This window comes from Mustelus asterias, unplaced genomic scaffold (assembly GCF_964213995.1).
Source record: "Mustelus asterias unplaced genomic scaffold, sMusAst1.hap1.1 HAP1_SCAFFOLD_767, whole genome shotgun sequence".
Lineage (NCBI taxonomy): Eukaryota > Metazoa > Chordata > Chondrichthyes > Carcharhiniformes > Triakidae > Mustelus > Mustelus asterias.
The window spans coordinates 99,887-116,859 of record NW_027590715.1 but is presented as its reverse complement, the minus strand read 5'-3'; the positions used below and the strand labels follow the sequence as shown (position 1 = coordinate 116,859).

General features: G+C 43.5%; 1 protein-coding gene across 1 annotated transcript in view; it reads right to left on the bottom strand.

Moving 5' to 3' along the window:
• Positions 1–16,973, bottom strand: part of LOC144487389 (attractin-like) — a gene marked incomplete at its 3' end in the record, with an annotated part of 126,636 nt that overhangs the window by 70,339 nt on the left and 39,324 nt on the right. Inside the window, exon 5 of the mRNA XM_078205477.1 lies at positions 919–1,124. Within this exon, the coding sequence (XP_078061603.1) occupies positions 919–1,124 (206 nt within the window). The remainder of the gene's footprint in view (positions 1–918; positions 1,125–16,973) is intronic.

The following is a 16,973-nucleotide window of genomic DNA, read 5'->3' as shown; positions in this document are numbered from 1 at the left end:
ATATGCATCCCAAGATTGGCTTAGCTTTCCTCCTTCATCAAATGGCTATCTAGAATGTAACAATGGTACCCAGAATTGGACACTATTCCAGTTGAGGCCAAACCGGAGGTGTTTATTTATCTAATTCTGATTTTAAAGAGAAAATGATTCCAATGTGGAAAAGCTAATAATCAGAAGCACATGTTTAAGGTTTTAGAATCATAGAATCCTACAGTACAGAAGCAGGCCATTCGGCCCATCGAGCCTGCACCGACCACAATCCCACCCGGCCCCATTCCTTTTACCCCATTATTTACCCTAGCTCGTCCCTCCCACGACACTAAGGGGCAATTTAGCATAGCCAATCCACCTAACCCACACATCTTTGGAAGTTTAGAGAACAAGAGGCTACACGAGGGAAAGATGTTGTAGAGTTACGATTTGGAATGCACCTGAAAAGTAATGGATGCAGATTCAATAGGAGCCTTCAAAACAAGTTGGATAAATATTTAATGAGAAACCCCACAGTGACCCTTCCGATCCCGCTAATTCTACACATCTTGGGATACTAAGGGTCAATTTAGCACGGCCAATCTACCGAACCTGCACATTTTTGGACTGTGGGAGGAAACGGGAGCACCCAGAATAAACCCATGTAGACACGGGGAAAACGTGCAAACTCCACACAGTCACCCAAAGCTGGAATCGGACCCCAACCCCTGGTGCTGTGAGACAGCAGTCCTAACCACTGTTCGACCATTATTCTATGATTTCAAGTTGTTGCAGTTGCTAACTGATGACACCGTAGAACCTTATCAAGCACCTTCAGTAATACTGGGAGAAAGTTTAGTCGGAAGGGGTGGAAAGGGAGTGGGGAAACAGAACAAATCAGATAAATTTGTTTCCTTTTCTTTTAGAGGTATCCACAAAGAAACTCACCTTGCCAGTCATCATTGCACAGGCATGCTTTGGTATCATTCAGGTCACACTTGCCATGATTTGGATACCCACAATTGTCTCTGCAGTAAGGGACATCACATGATTCTCCTTTCCAGTATTCATTACACACACAGGACACAGTGCTGTTGTCAGTACCTTCCTGGCACTCTCCATGGCCTGAACAGTTGTTTGGGCAAGAGTTGATGCTGTTTGAAAGCAAAATAAGGAAAAATTAAACAATTCAACTAGACCTGACAAACAAAAGACAACTCATCAATATTGAAGCCGTTATCGCCTCCATTATTAAGGTAGCACAGTGGTTCGCACTGCTGCCTCACAGCACCAGGGACCCAAGTTCGATTCCCGGCTTGGGTCACTATCTGTGCAGAGTCTGCACATTCTCCCCATGTCTGCATGCGTTTCCTCCGGGTGCTCTGGTTTCCTCCCACAGTCCGAAAGGTGCGCTGGTTAGGTGCATTGGCCATGCTAAATTCTCCCTGAACAGGCGCCGGAGTGTGGCGACTAGGGGATTTTCACAGTAAATTCATTGCAGTGTTAATGTAAGCCTACTTGTAACTAATAAATAAACTTTATTAATCATCTTGAAATAGCTCTAACGTCGGAGTATTCTTTCAAGAAGGCAAGCAGGAGGTTTTAGGGAGGTGGCAAGGGAGCAAGTGGGAGAGAAGGCAAAGTAGGAGAAACGGTGAGCTGGAGACAGGAAGCAGTGAGCAGGAGAAGAGTTATTGAGAGCTGGTAAGTTGACAAGTTGGTCATTTCAAGCATAAAAAATGGTTTTAAAATATTTTATTTCATGCATTAACAACCAACAAAGAAGATGGATAATTTGTGTTATTCCTCAAAAGACTGGACACATGTAAGATTCTAAAAGGCGACTGGAAATTTCCTTCTCATTTCACTTGCACACACATCCACACAGACCATGTGAATACTACTCGAGCTCCAAATCGGGGCTTAAACACATCAATAACTAACAAGGAAGTGGCCAACATCTACTATGCCACCTCCCTCAGTCATGAGAAAGGGTGCTTGAAGGAGATACCCAAAAATTGCTACAACCTTGTTATCTCTAACGTCATCAGTTTCATAAAGGGAAATTAAACACACAAATTTCAGGTTCTAAAAATGTGCAATGACAGGACCGGGGAAAAAGATCCAATGCCTCCACTTTCCAATGGCCATTGTCCAACTCATCTGACATATGATGAGAAAAAAAAGCATTTTCTAAGTGTTACAGCAGATCTCCATCAGACAGCTGGGATCCGCAATATAAACATCGCAGCTTTCAGAGACCAATGACATTGCAAATACTTTAAAACTTGGGCCAGTTACTGCATTATCAGGCTAAGGAGTGGTGTCAGTAATGTGTTATGGCGCCGTGCCTCTGCTTTTTACATTCTGCTAAGCAGCACAGCCGAGCAACATATTGTTAGTGAAGTAGTAACAGTGCTAAATAAAAGATCCTGCAAAGATGCATCAGGAAATAAGCAGTGCACGAATTTCCGATCTGTTTTCTTTCCTCATGTGTGGGTTGAAAAGCGATGAACTCTTCAGAGAACCATTTTTCAGAAAGTCTCTCAGAATACTAAATAACATCCAAGACTGGAAATTCCTTCTTTGTTAATAGCAGCGCAAATGGTTCTGAATGCACATAACCCTGTTTAAACACCATTAAAATTCTGTCTCGTTTCCAACCACATTAACCAGTTTCAACGGAGCAGAAAATCTCCTTCAATTATTTTCACCCCAACAAGTTAAATTGTATCCCCGCCAGCTAAATGCGCCAGGTTTCAGTTTGTTTACTTCAGAAATGGAGCTCGTGGATTCAGCAGAACGATCCGGCATTAAGTGGGACAAAAGGATCACCTTTTGCAGTCACTTGGAAATGAATATTTGCTTTAAAGAAAATACAGAAATGTCTTCAAAATAGTCAAATCTCATTTTCAAAATGCACAACAGTATACGTGAATGAAATTTCTTCAACTCTACAACTTAATAGCTACAAGTGATGAGTGTAGAATATGAAACAACATTTTAAAATTGGCCACATCTCCAAATGAAATTCCATTTCACTAGAATGTTTCAAATTTTAACGATACTTTTTACTGCATACTAATCTACGTGACAACAGTTAAAGCATGATGTGGAGATGCCGGCGTTGGACTGGAGTGGGCACAGTAAGAAGTCTCACAACACCAGGTTAAAGTCCAACAGGTGAGTGGAGTCACTCACCTGAAGGAGCAGCGCTCCGAAAGCTCATGATTCCAAATAAATCATGGTGGACTTTAACCTGGTGTCGTGAGACTTCTTACTATGCCCAATAATAAATCAAATCAAATTTCCACTGAAACCACATTATAAGGAATACAACCTCAACTCTGGATATGGGGGCCTCTCCGGTAAATGATGCAATGCCAACTGCAAGTCAACAATACCATTGTTCACGGTTTTGAAACTTGCAGGTGAATACAACTTCCTTGACTTGACTGTGAATTATTGAGTTTGGTTCAGGTGGCAGTATTCTCATCTCAGACATTCCAGGACATTCTCTCTATGAACCTTCCAGTGTAGGGCAGAGTGGTGTGATGTATTGCTGGAGATACCTCCTTGCTGACCACATGTAAAGCTGAAGGCTAGTGTCTCTTCCAATGACCATTAAAAGTCCAATACACTATTTCAAGAGCAGGAAGCCCTCATGGTGTCCTGAGCAACATTAATCTTTCAACTATCATCAAAAAATGGTTTAACTAGTGAGTAACCACATTGCTGTGCAGAAACTGGCTGCACAACTTGTCTAACATGCACCAAAGTTTAAAATTGTGTGTCGTGGCATTTTGGACACATAATAGATGTTTTATATGTATGTAAGTCTTACAATAATGTCTTAATTTTCATGTAAAAAATTTTTTGCCTGCAAGCAACGGAAAGTAGACTAGTCACTTAGAGCGACATTATCAGAGATACGAAAAAGGTGCAATGAGGTACACATTAAATGTCAATGAGTTACACATAAATTGCCAATGGCTAAAACCAATGGACTTAAATATCTATCATTATCATCAACATCATTCACTCTCTAATTTACCACACATAAAGGAACATTTGGAATTTCACCAACAACCTTCATTAAAAATGAGTGTTTAACCACTCTGTCGGACTTCTGATTGATTTGATGGGCAGTGCCTGGTGCACACAGAGGCATGGGGCACGCTGAGAACTGGAGCGTGTGATGCGCGTATAGCTGCAAATGTTTGGTGGAGTCAACAAAACCAGCAGAAGGTGAAGGTGTGAAATGAGACGCTTAGTACTGTTCCATTATGCAGAGGAATATAATTGATGCCAGGGAGTGGAGTATAACGTGGGAAACATTTAAAAACCTGAGGGGATTCGACAGGGCAGGTGCTGAAAGGATCTTTCCCACTCGTGGGAGAGACGAGAACTAGTGGACACTGTTTAAAAATAAGGGGTTTTCCATTTAAGGCAGAGTTGAGGAGAAACATTTTTTGAGGGTTGAGTGTTTTTGGAATTCTCTTCCCCAGGTTGCAGAAGAGGGAACATGGATGAGTATTTTTAATGCAGATGTGGATATGATTCTCGACTAACAAGAGAGTCAAAGATTACCCAGGGTAGACATGAGTGTGGAATTGAGGCCTCAATCAGCTCAGCAATGATCTTATTGAATGACAGAGTAGGCTTGAGGGACCAATTGATCTGCTCTTGCCTCTAATGTATATGCTCCTATTTTGCTATGTTATCTACAGACAAATTTAACTTGATGGAATAATCTTGCTTCTGGTGTCAGAATCCAAAATGTTTCAATATCAAGTTTGAGTGTTGCACCATTTAAAATTGTTCCCATTACTTATATAATCACAGAGAGATCAATAACCACCCACCTCTCACCAGTTTCTCCAGACTTAACACAAGTTATATGTATGTAAGTCTTACAATAATGTAACTGTACCGAATTTTACTGTTCAAGGGAATAAACGTTTACATGCTCATTGTCAGACTATGTCGTAATCCTAATGACACATGTCTGTCTGGAACTTGTAGCCATTGGGAGCTTCAGTTTGGGTTCACCCAGGCGGAGAGGATGGTTTCTGAGAAGGTGGGATAGGGATGCCAGTTTGGTATGGGGTTGGCACTGGAGAGATGGAAGGTGTGGAATAAAGATAGTAAGATAGGAATAGCATGGGAATGATGGAATGCAGGTAGAACCATGTGAGGAACATTCAGGACAGGATGCAAGTATGACCGCCAATGGTTAGGGGTGTCAACAGCAATGAGCACAGTGCAAGATGAGGAATAGTATTTTATTACAAAGTTAGGTATATAATGTAAATGTTGGCATCTAAGTCAACCTTTGAAGCCTCGAAAAATCCCTCCAAAAATTAGATTGATTGATTCCCGGAGTATAAAATTGATCTACAGGCATCACCTTTGCCATTCACTTCATGGGGTCTGCCCTACGTGGGCATGTCTCAAACTACCATGCACCTTCATACGGCGGCACGGGGGCACACTGGTTAGCACTACTGCCTCACAGCATCAGGGACCCGGGTTCGATTCCCGGCTTGGGTCACTGTCTGTGTGAAGTTTGCACATTCTCCCCATGTCTGCATGGGTTTCCTCCGGGTGCTCCGGTTTCCTCCACAGTCCAAAGATGTGCAGGTTAGGGGCATTGGCCATGCTAAATTCTCCCTCAGTGTATCCGAACGGGCGCCAGAGTGTGGCGACTAAGGGAATTTCACAGTAACTTCATTACAGTTGAATGTAAGCCTACTTGTGACACTAATAAATAAACTTTAACTTTTAAGTTGTCAGGCAAATCTTTTCAAAAATCATCAACTTTGGAGGGTCCAGTCTGTTATCTTTTTCGCCCTTAGAACCAGAGTTTCTACACAGTTTAACGTCAATGGCAATGTCACCACACAAACTTCGACTCAAGTTGGGAACAGTTATAAAGTTGCTACAAAAAAACTTGGGCATAGAGCAAGGTTGTCAGTTAGAAAGCTGTTTTATTCAATGACAGTTGCTGGAAGTACAACAGGTAGATTTTGAAAGGAATAGAATGTTAATTCCTCAAACAAGTCTGAGCCCATCAAAAATAAATCTGCCTTTTCATAAGAAAATGGTTCCCATCAGCCTTTCTTATCCTATAACTATAAACGAGTCACGAGCCAGGCCCCTTTTTAAATTGGTGTTTATGCTTTTCGATTTTTACACATGGACAGCTTTATGTTGTTTTCTCCCCCCAAATTTTGATCCTGTTAAGATCTTGGATGAAAGAATAACTAGAAATCCTGTATGTAAAGAACTGTTGGAAGAAAGATACCGATCTCAGTCCGAATGATTTGCTTGTCAAATGGTTGTACTTTCATTCCATTCACTGATCCAGTCATTTTTAGCAATGGTGTAATTGTTCCAACTGATATTTCTTTTTAAAAGGGTTGATAAGCTGTATTTATCTTCCAGATAATACCCAAGGAGACAACAGAGGTCAGTGGTGGAAGGTGAAAGCTTTGGAGATGAGGACTGTGTGATTATTAACCTCGACCAACTTCCCCAATTATATTAATACTCACCATCAACTTTTCATTTTTGGTGTTTATGATGTTAAACCCACCATATGGTGCGAGCCATGGTTCAGTCGGTAGTACTTTCACCCGAGTCAGAAAGTACTGGTTTCAAGTCCCACTCCAGAGATTTCAGCACACAAATTTCAGCTGACACCCCAATAGAGAATTTGTGGATCACGATACTGTCAGAAGAGCCATTTGTTTTGAATAAAACATCAAACAGAGGTCTCAGGTGGTATCGAAACACCCACTGGCACTGCTTTGAAGAAGAACGGGGAGTTATCTCTCGTGAAGCACAGAGCATGTTTGAGAAACAGCACCTCATTTATCAATTAGGCACTTTACAGCTTTCCAGAACCAACACGGAATTCAATATTTGCATACCGTAATTCCATTTTGTAGACCTTCATTGGCATGTTTCTCTTTTTTTTCCCCTCTTAATATTGCTTTCAGACAGCAACACGCCAGCTCTAGACACATTGTTCATTTATTTTCTTGCCCCATCACCATTCCCTTTAGTCCTGTAAGGCTAATGTTTCTGTCATTCAATCTCTCCCGTCTTCCACCCTATCACAGACATTCCTTTTGAACTTGTCCCACCCAGCCACCCCTTGCTCAAAATCTGTTTCTGTATATCCCCAACCTGTTCACAGTTCTGACGAGAGATCGTCAACCTGAAACATTAACTGTTCCCTCTCCACAAGTATTGTCAGACCTGATGAGCACGGCCAATCTGTTTATATTTCAGTCACTCTTGGCATCCAGGCCAACCTTCGCCTCTGATCAAAACTAATAAGGATGCACTTTACCTGGTCATGTCATATTGCTATTTGTGGGAGCCTGCTGTGCACATAATGTCATGTTCCCTACAATTATAACTAACTGTGCTTCAAAAGTACTTCGCCGGTTGTAAACTTTTCTGGGACATCCTCAGATTATGAACTCATTATGAACTGTATAAATGTAAAAGTTTCTTATATAGAAATAGAATTTGTGCTGGTGAACTAGAATGAATGAGAAATAACACTGAACAATCTGTTCAAGTGTTAGTATTTCATCAGGTTTAGCAACATGAACTAAATTCAACTGTATGTGCTTTTACTCATTGCACAGAATGAATTTAAGAATAAAACAAGGTGCATACAGCTAGGTGTAGTTCTTCAAAGTCCCTCTGTACACTTCTCCTGCATCACTGGGGGCACATGTCACAAGCAAACAGGTTATAATGAGATAAAGTGATCTTAATCTGCAGTAATCTATATTTAGTTTTAAACAAACCGCATGCTGACATCACTAATCCACATTTGTTTAGATTTGAGCCAGTTTGAGCCAGCACTTGTTACACATTTTACCTGGATGAAATGCTCATAATTCAAATCCAACGAACAAAACTTGAATCAATTCTTGATTTTGAAAAAAACCCACTGATAATTGCTGCTTATTTTACACCAAATGGTAGAAAAAGTTCAACTTTTATGCTCTCCAAAAGGCGCAAGTTTAAAACTGAACGTTTAAAATTACATTGGAAAGTGGAACATTTGGCAGCACGGTGGCACAGCACTGCTGCCTCACAGCGCCAGAGACCTGGGTTCAATTCCCGGCTTGGTCACTGTACGTGTGGAGTTTGCACCTTCTTCCCGTGTCTGTGTGGGTTTCCTTCGGGTGCTCCGGTTTCCTCCCACAGTCCAAAGATGTGCGGGTTAGGTGGATTGGCCATGCCAAGTTGCCCCTTAGAGTCAGGGGGACAAGCTAGGGCAAAGGCTGGCAGAAGTAGGGAACTGTGGATGACTCGGGATATTGAGGCCCTGGTCAAAAAGAAGAAAGAGGCACATGACATGCATAGGCAGCTGGGATCAAGTGAATCCTTTGAAGAGTATAGGGGGTGTAGGAGTAGAGTTAAGAGAGAAATCAGGAGGGCAAAAAGGGGACGCGAGATTGTTTTGGCAGATAAGGCAAAGGAGAATCCAAAGAGCTCCTACAAATACATAAAGGGCACAAGAGTAACAAGGGAGAGTAGGGCCTCTTAAGGATCAACAAGGTCATCTATGTGCGGATCCACAAGAGATGGGTGAGATCCTAAATGAATATTTCTCATCAGTATTTACTGTTGAGAAAAGCATGGATGTTAGGGAACTTGGGGAAATAAATAGTGGTGTCTTGAAGAGTGTACATATCACAGAGAAGGAGGTGCTGGAAGTCTTAAAGCGCATCAAGATAGATAAATCCCCGGGACCTGTTGAAGTGTATCCCAGGACATGGTGGGAGGCTAGGGAGGAAATTGCGAGTCCCTTAGCTGAGATATTTGAATCATGGATAGTCATGGGTGAGGTGCCTGAAGATTGGAGAGTGGCAAATGTTGTGCCTTTGTTTAAAAAGGGCTGCAGGGAAAAGCCTGGGAACGACAGGCCAGTGAGCCTCACATCTGTGGTGGGTAAATTGTCGGAAGGTAGTTTGAGAGACAGGATCTACAGGCATTTAGAGATGCAAGGACCGATTAGGGACAGTCAGCATGACTTTGTGAGTGGAAAATCATGTATCACAAATTTAATTGAGTTTTTTGAAGGGGTACCAAGAAGGTAGATGAGGGCAGTGCAGTTGATGTTGTCTACATGGACTTTAGCAAGGCCTTTGACAAGGTACCGCATGGTAGGTTGTTGCACAAGGTTAAATCTCACGGGATTCATGGATTTAGGTATCTAATTGGATACAAATTTGGCTTAACAGAATAAGTTTAACAACAACAGGTTAAAGTCCAACAGGTTTATTTGGTAGCAAAAGCCACACAAGCTTTCGGAGCCCCAAGCCCCTTCTTCAGGTGAGTGGGATTCCCACTCACCTGAAGAAGGGGCTTGGGGCTCCGGAAGCTTGTGTGGCTTTTGCTACCAAATAAACCTGTTGGACTTTAACCTGGTGTTGTTAAACTTCTTATTGTGTTTACCCCAGTCCAATGCCGGCATCTCCATATCATTCTTAACAGAAGCCAGAGGATGGCTGTAGAGAGTTGTTTTTCAAACTGGAGGCCTGTGACCAGCGGTGTGCCTCAGGGATCAGTGCTGGGTCCACTGTTATTTGTCATTTATATTAATGATTTGGATGAGAATATAGGAGGCATGGTTAGTAAGTTTGCAGATGACACCAAGATTGGTGGCATCGTGGACAGTGAATAAAGTTATCTCGGATTGCAATGGGATCTTGATCAAGATCATCGAGGATCCAGTGGACTGACGAATGGCAGATGGAGTTTAATTTAGACAAATGCAAGGTGATGCATTTTGGTAGATTGAACCAGGGCAGGACTTACTCAGTTAATGGTAGGCCGTTGGGGAGAGTTACAGAACAAAGAGATCGAGGGGTACATGTTCATAGCTCCTTGAAAGTGGAGTCACAGGTGGACAGAGTGGTGAAGAAGGCATTCGGCATGCTTGGTTTCATCAGTCAGAACATTGAAGACAGGAGTTGGAATGTCTTGTCGAAGTTGTACAAGACATTGGTAAGACCACACTTGGAATACTGTGTGCAATTCTGGGCACCCTATTATAGAAAGGATATTATTAAACTAGAAAGAGTGCAGAAAAGATTTGCTAGGATGCTACTGGGACTTGATGGATTGAGTTATAAGGAGAGGTGGATAGATTGGGACTTTTTTCTCTGCAGCGTAGGGGGCTGAGGGGTGATCTTATAGAGGTCTATAAAATAATGAGGGGCACACATCAGCTAGAAAGTCAATATCTTTTCCCAAAGGTAGTGGAGTCTAAAACTAAGAGGGCATAGGTTTAAGGTGAGGAGGGAGAGATACAAGAGTGTCCAGAGGGGCAATTTTTTCACACAAAGGGTGGTGTCTGGAACAAGCTGCCAGAGGTAGTAGTAGAGGCGGGTACAATTTTGTCTTTTAAAAAGCATTTAGATAGTTACATGGGTACAATGGGTATAGAGGGATATGGGCCAAATGCGGGCAATTGGGATTAGTTTACGGGTTTTAAAAAAAGGGGGCAGCATTGACAAGTTGGGCCGAAGGGCCTGTTTCCATGCTGTAAACCTCTATGACTCTAAATGTACGGGGTATGGGGATGGAGCCTGGGTGGGATTGTGGTTGGTGCAGACTTGATGGGCCGAATGGCCTCCTTCTGCAGTGTCGGGATTCTATGATTCTATGATGAATGCAAATTCAAAAGCAGATTTTACTCCAGTGCACCACAACAAAAACAATAACCCCAATAGGAGAATAAAAATTCAATCTTCTGCACAGAAACATTTTCGCCACATTGATTCTCACCTACAAAGTATTTGGAGCTCACAATGTCGAGCATCTGCTTCTGATCCCACTTATAGAAGGAATGACAATATTTATCTGTCAATCTTCACTATCCAATAAAAAAGGTGGCGGAACTAAAATATCACCAGACTGACACGGTACACATCCACAGCGGTTAAGGAGGTTGGGAAAGAGACTGCAAAGCTGCTAACTTTAATTTTACAAAATATAAATAGGAAGTGCTGGAAATAGCCAGGCAGTCAGGGGGCATCTGTGGAGAGAGAACCAGAATTTATGGTTTCGATCAATGGCCCTTTGTCAGAACTGGGAAAAGTCAGATATGACTTCGGACAAGGACAGAGATAAGAATGCTGCCTAGGAGAGTGGTTGGGTTGGGATTGGTATCAAGCTCAAAAGGTAACATGAAACTCAGGAGGGATTAAATGACAAATTGGAAGATAGGCCAGGCACAAAGAGATTTTAACAGGACAAGAAACGTAAACACAGTTCTGGAGGAAGGGTAAATGGAAATAATACATTTAACAGCAGCCATTCAAAAAAAGAAATTAAATGGGGCAGAAGATCTCAAATTGTTGAATTCAAAGCTATAAAAGTGCCCTTTCAGGACATGAGGCACTGCCCCTTAAGTTTATATTTGATGTCATTGGAATATAGGAGGATGAGGATTAAGAAGGTAAAATAAGAATGCGGTGGAGACTTACAACAACAGGCTACCGAAGATCAGGTCACACCTGCAAACTTAACTGAAATGCTCCACAAAATGGTCACCCGATCTCCATTTGGTCTCCCCAAAGCAAAGCTGCTGACATCATGCTAATACATCACACCATATTGAAACCACTTGCGAATCAAAATTTGACCCGCAAGGAGTATTTAAAACCGATGATTTTAGATCATAACCTCTGCATCTTTTTTTTCTGGCTATGAGCTGCTGATGATGATTCTGGATTTTCTACTCATGCCTCCTCAAGTCCAACCTCAGATTTCAGCTTCACCTCAATGACATTACCTCAATGACAGCATCTCTGGCAACACCAACATTTATTGTCCATCCCTCATTGCACTCAAGAAATGGGTGGTGAGCCACCTTCTTAAATTCCTGCAGCCCATAGAGTGTATGTACACCTGTCAGGGAGAGAGTACCAGGATTTGAACCTAGCGACATGAATACACAATGATATAGTTCCAAATTAGTATGGTGTGTGTCTTGCAGGGAAACTTGCAGATGGTGATGTTCCCATGTCTCTGCGGCCCTTGTTCTTTTAGGTGATAGAGGTCATGGCCTGTCAGGTACTATCAAAAGCGACTTGACGAGTTGGTGCAGTGCATCACGTAGATGATAAACACTAATGCCAGTGTGCCCAGGGGTGCTATTGGGTGGTGGGAGGACTGTCATTCAAAGAACAAAAAACAGAAAAGTACAGCACAGGAACAGGCCCTTCAGCCCTCCAAGCTTGCGCCAATCATGATGTCTGCCTAAATTAAAACCATATACACTTACGGGGTCCATATCCTTCCATTCCCATCCTATTCATGTATTCGTCTAGTTGCCCCTTAAATGACGCTATCATACCCGCTCCCACCACCTCCTCAGGCAGCGCGTTCCAGACATTCACCACCCTGCGTAAAAAAACTTGCCTCGCACATCTCCTCTAAACTTTTCCCCATGCACCTTAAACCTAAGGTCGTGAATGTAACCCAATCCATCACGCAAACCAGCCTTCCATCCATTTAGACTGTCTACACTTGCCGCTGCCTCGGCAAAGCAGCCAGCATAAGGACCCCACGCACCCCGGACATTCTCTCTTCCACCTTCTTCCATCAGGAAAAAGATACAAAAGTCTGAGGTCACGTACCAACTGACTCAAGAACAGCTTCTTCCCTGCTGCTGTCAGACTTTTGAATGGACTTACCTTGCATTAAGTTGATCTTTCTCTACACCCTAGCTATGACTGTAATGGTACATTCTGCACTCTCTCGTTTCCTTCTCTATGAATGGTATATTTTGTCTGTATCACGCACAAGAAACAATACTTTTCACTGTATGTTAATACATGTGACAATAATAAATCAAATCAAAACCTACGTCCCCCAGTACTTGACTTTTCTACCTTAGGAAAGAGTATCTGACTATCTACTCTGTCCATGCCACTCAATCTTGTAAACCTCTATCAGGTCACCCTTCAACCTTCGTCGTTGCAGTGAGAACAAACCGAGTTTATTCAACCTCTCCTCGTAGCCTACCCTCCAGACTAGGCAACGTCCTGGTAAACCTCTTCTGTACCGTCTCCAAAGCCTCCACATCCTTCTAGTAGTGTGGTGGCCAGAACGGTACACAATAAAGTAGCAAGCAGCTACTTTATCCTGAATGCTATCTAGCTTCTTGATTGTGATTGGAGCCTCACACATCCAGACAAGTGGAGAGTATTCCATCACACACCTGACTTGTGTCTTGTAGATGGCGGACACACTTTGGGAGTCAGGAATTTGCCGCTGAATTCCCAGACTCTGATCTGCTCTTGCAGTCACAATATCGATATGGCTGGTCCAGTTCAGTTCCGGTCAATGGTAACCCCAGGATGTTGATAGCGGGAGAAGAGAAAATGATAATACCATTGAATGGAATGGGGGAGATGGTTAGATTCTCTCTTGTTGGATGCGGGCATTGCCTGGCAATTCTGTGGTGCGAATGTGACTTGTCATTTCTCAGCACAAGACTGAATATTGTCTTGGTCTTGCTATATAGAACATAGAACATAGAACATTACAGCGCAGAACAGGCCCTTCGGCCCACGATGTTGCACCGACCAGTTAAAAAAAAAAACTGTGACCCTCCAACCTAAACCAATTTCTTTTCGTCCATGAACCTATCTACGGATCTCTTAAACGCCCCCAAACTAGGCGCATTTACTACTGATGCTGGCAGGGCATTCCAATCCCTCACCACCCTCTGGGTAAAGAACCTACCCCTGACATCGGTTCTATAACTACCCCCCCTCAATTTAAAGCCATGCCCCCTCGTGCTGGATTTCTCCATCAGAGGAAAAAGGCTATCACTATCCACCCTATCTAAACCTCTAATCATCTTATATGTTTCAATAAGATCCCCTCTTAGCCGCCGCCTTTCCAGCGAAAACAATCCCAAATCCCTCAGCCTCTCCTCATAGGATCTCCCCTCCATACCAGGCAACATCCTGGTAAACCTCCTCTGCACCCTCTCCAAAGCCTCCACATCCTTCCTGTAATGTGGGGACCAGAACTGCACACAGTACTCCAAGTGCGGCCGCACCAGAGTTGTGTACAGTTGCAACATAACGCTACGACTCCTAAATTCAATCCCCCTACCAATAAACGCCAAGACACCATATGCCTTCTTAACAACCTTATCTACTTGATTCCCAACTTTCAGGGATCTATGCACACATACACCTAGATCCCTCTGCTCCTCCACACTATTCAAAGTCCTCCCGTTAGCCCTATACTCAACACATCTGTTATTCCTACCAAAGTGAATTACCTCACACTTCTCCGCATTAAACTCCATCCGCCACCTCTCGGCCCAACTTTGCAACCTGTCTAAGTCTTCCTGCAAACTACGACACCCTTCCTCACTGTCTACCACACCACCGACTTTGGTGTCATCAGCAAATTTGCTAATCCACCCAACTATACCCTCATCCAGATCATTAATAAATATTACAAACAGCAGTGGCCCCAAAACAGATCCCTGAGGTACACCACTTGTAACCGCACTCCATGATGAATATTTACTATCAACCACCACCCTCTGTTTCCTATCCGCTAGCCAATTCCTGATCCAATTTCCTAGATCACCCCCAATCCCATACATCTGCATTTTCTGCAGAAGCCTACCATGGTGAACCTTATCAAACGCCTTACTAAAATCCATATATACCACATCCACTGCCTTGCCCCCATCCACCTCCTTGGTCATTTTCTCAAAAAACTCAATAAGGTTAGTAAGGCACGACCTACCTGCCACAAAACCATGCTGACTATCACCTATCAATTCATTACTCTCCAAATAACTATAAATCCTATCCCTTATAATTTTTTCCAACATCTTGCCGACAACAGAAGTGAGACTCACCGGTCTATAATTCCCGGGGAAGTCTCTGTTCCCCTTCTTAAACAATGGGACAACATTCGCTAACCTCCAATCTTCTGGTACTATACCAGAGGCCAACGACGACCTGAAGATCAGAGCCAGAGGCTCTGCAATCACTTCTCTTGCCTCCCAGAGAATCCTTGGATAAATCCCATCCGGACCAGGGGATTTATCTATTTTCAGACCCTCCAGAATATCCTGCACATCCTCCTTATCAACTGTAATACTGTCTATTCTACTCCCTTGCAACCCAGTGTCCTCCTCAGCTATATTCATGTCCCCTTGCGTGAACACCGAAGAGAAATATTGGTTCAATGCTTCACCAATCTCCTCCGGTTCCACACATAACTTCCCTCTGCCATCTATAACTGGCCCTAAACTTGCCCTAACCAACCTTCTGTTCTTGACATACCTATAGAACGCCTTAGGATTCTCTTTAACCCTATCCGCCAAAGTCTTCTCATGTCCCCTTTTAGCCCTTCTAAGCTCGCTCTTCAACTCCCTCTTAGCCAATCTAAAGCTTTCTAGTGCACTACCCGAGTGCTCACGTCTCATCCGAACATAAGCCTCCTTTTTCTTTTTAACCAACAAAGAAACTTTTTTGGTGCACCACGGTTCCCTAGCCCTACCAATTCCTCCTTGCCTGACAGGGACATACCTATCACAGACTCGCAGTAGCTGCTCCTTGAAAAAACTCCACATGTCGGACGTTCCCAGTCCCTGTAATCTCCTAGTCCAACCTATGTTTCCTAAATCTCTCCTAATAGCCTCATAATTACCCTTCCCCCAGCTAAAACCACTGGCCCGAGGTTCATGCCTATCCCTTTCCATCACTAAGGTGAACGTAACCGAATTGTGGTCACTATCACCAAAATGCACACCAACTTCCAAGTCTAGCACCTGGTCTGGCTCATTTCCCAGCACCAGATCCAATATAGCCTCACCTCTAGTTGGCCTGTCTACATACTGAGTCAAAAAACCTTCCTGCACGCTTTGAACAAAAACTGACCCCTCTAACGAGCTAGAGCTATAACAATTCCAGTCAATATTAGTCAAGTTAAAATCCCCCATAACAATTGCCCTATTACTTTCACTCCTAAGCAGGATTGACTCCGCAATCCTTTCCTCAACCTCTCTAGAACTTTTAGGAGGTCTATAAAAGACTCCCAACAGGGTGACCTCTCCTCTCCTATTTCTAATCTCCGCCCATACTACCTCAACAGATAAGTCCTCATCAAACCTCCTCTCTGACACTGTGATACAATCTCTGACCAATAATGCTACCCCTCCCCCTCTTCTACCTCCTTCCCTACTTCGACTAAAACATTTGAACCCCGGGACCTGCAGCATCCATTCCTGCCCCTGCTCTATCCATGTCTCTGAAATAGCCACAACATCGAAGTCCCAGGTACTGATCCACGCTGCAAGTTCACCCACTTTATTGCGAATACTCCTGGCATTGAAGTATACACATTTCAAACCCTGCTCCACCCCACCTCTGCAATGCCGTGCATTGCAGTCCCCATCCATGCATCCCTCACTTTCAGCCCCACTACTCAGGATCCCTCCCCCCCCCCCGAATCAGTTTAAACCTCCCTGCATGGCCTTAGCAAATTTACCCCCCAGGATATTGGTCCCCTTCTGATTAAGGTGTAGACCATCCTTCTCATAGAGGTCACACCTTCCCCAGTACGAGCCCCAATTGCTTAAGTACCTGAACCCCTCCCTCCTGCACCATCCCCTCAGCCATGAATTCAAACCTTCCCTCTCCCTATTCCTCTCTAAACTATCCCGTGGTACAGGCAAGAGTCCAGAGATAACCACTCTGTCAGTCTTGGCCTTTAGTTTCCACCCCAACTCCATAAATCCCTGCCTAATATCCCCTTCCCCTATCCTCCCTATGTCGTGTGTCCCCACATGTACAATAACTTGTGGTTTATCTCCCTCCCCCCTAAGAGTCCTGAATACCCTGTCAGACACATCCCGGACCCCAGCCCCTGGTAGGCAACACACCAACCCTGAGTCCCTACCTTTATTTCCGACCCTCCTA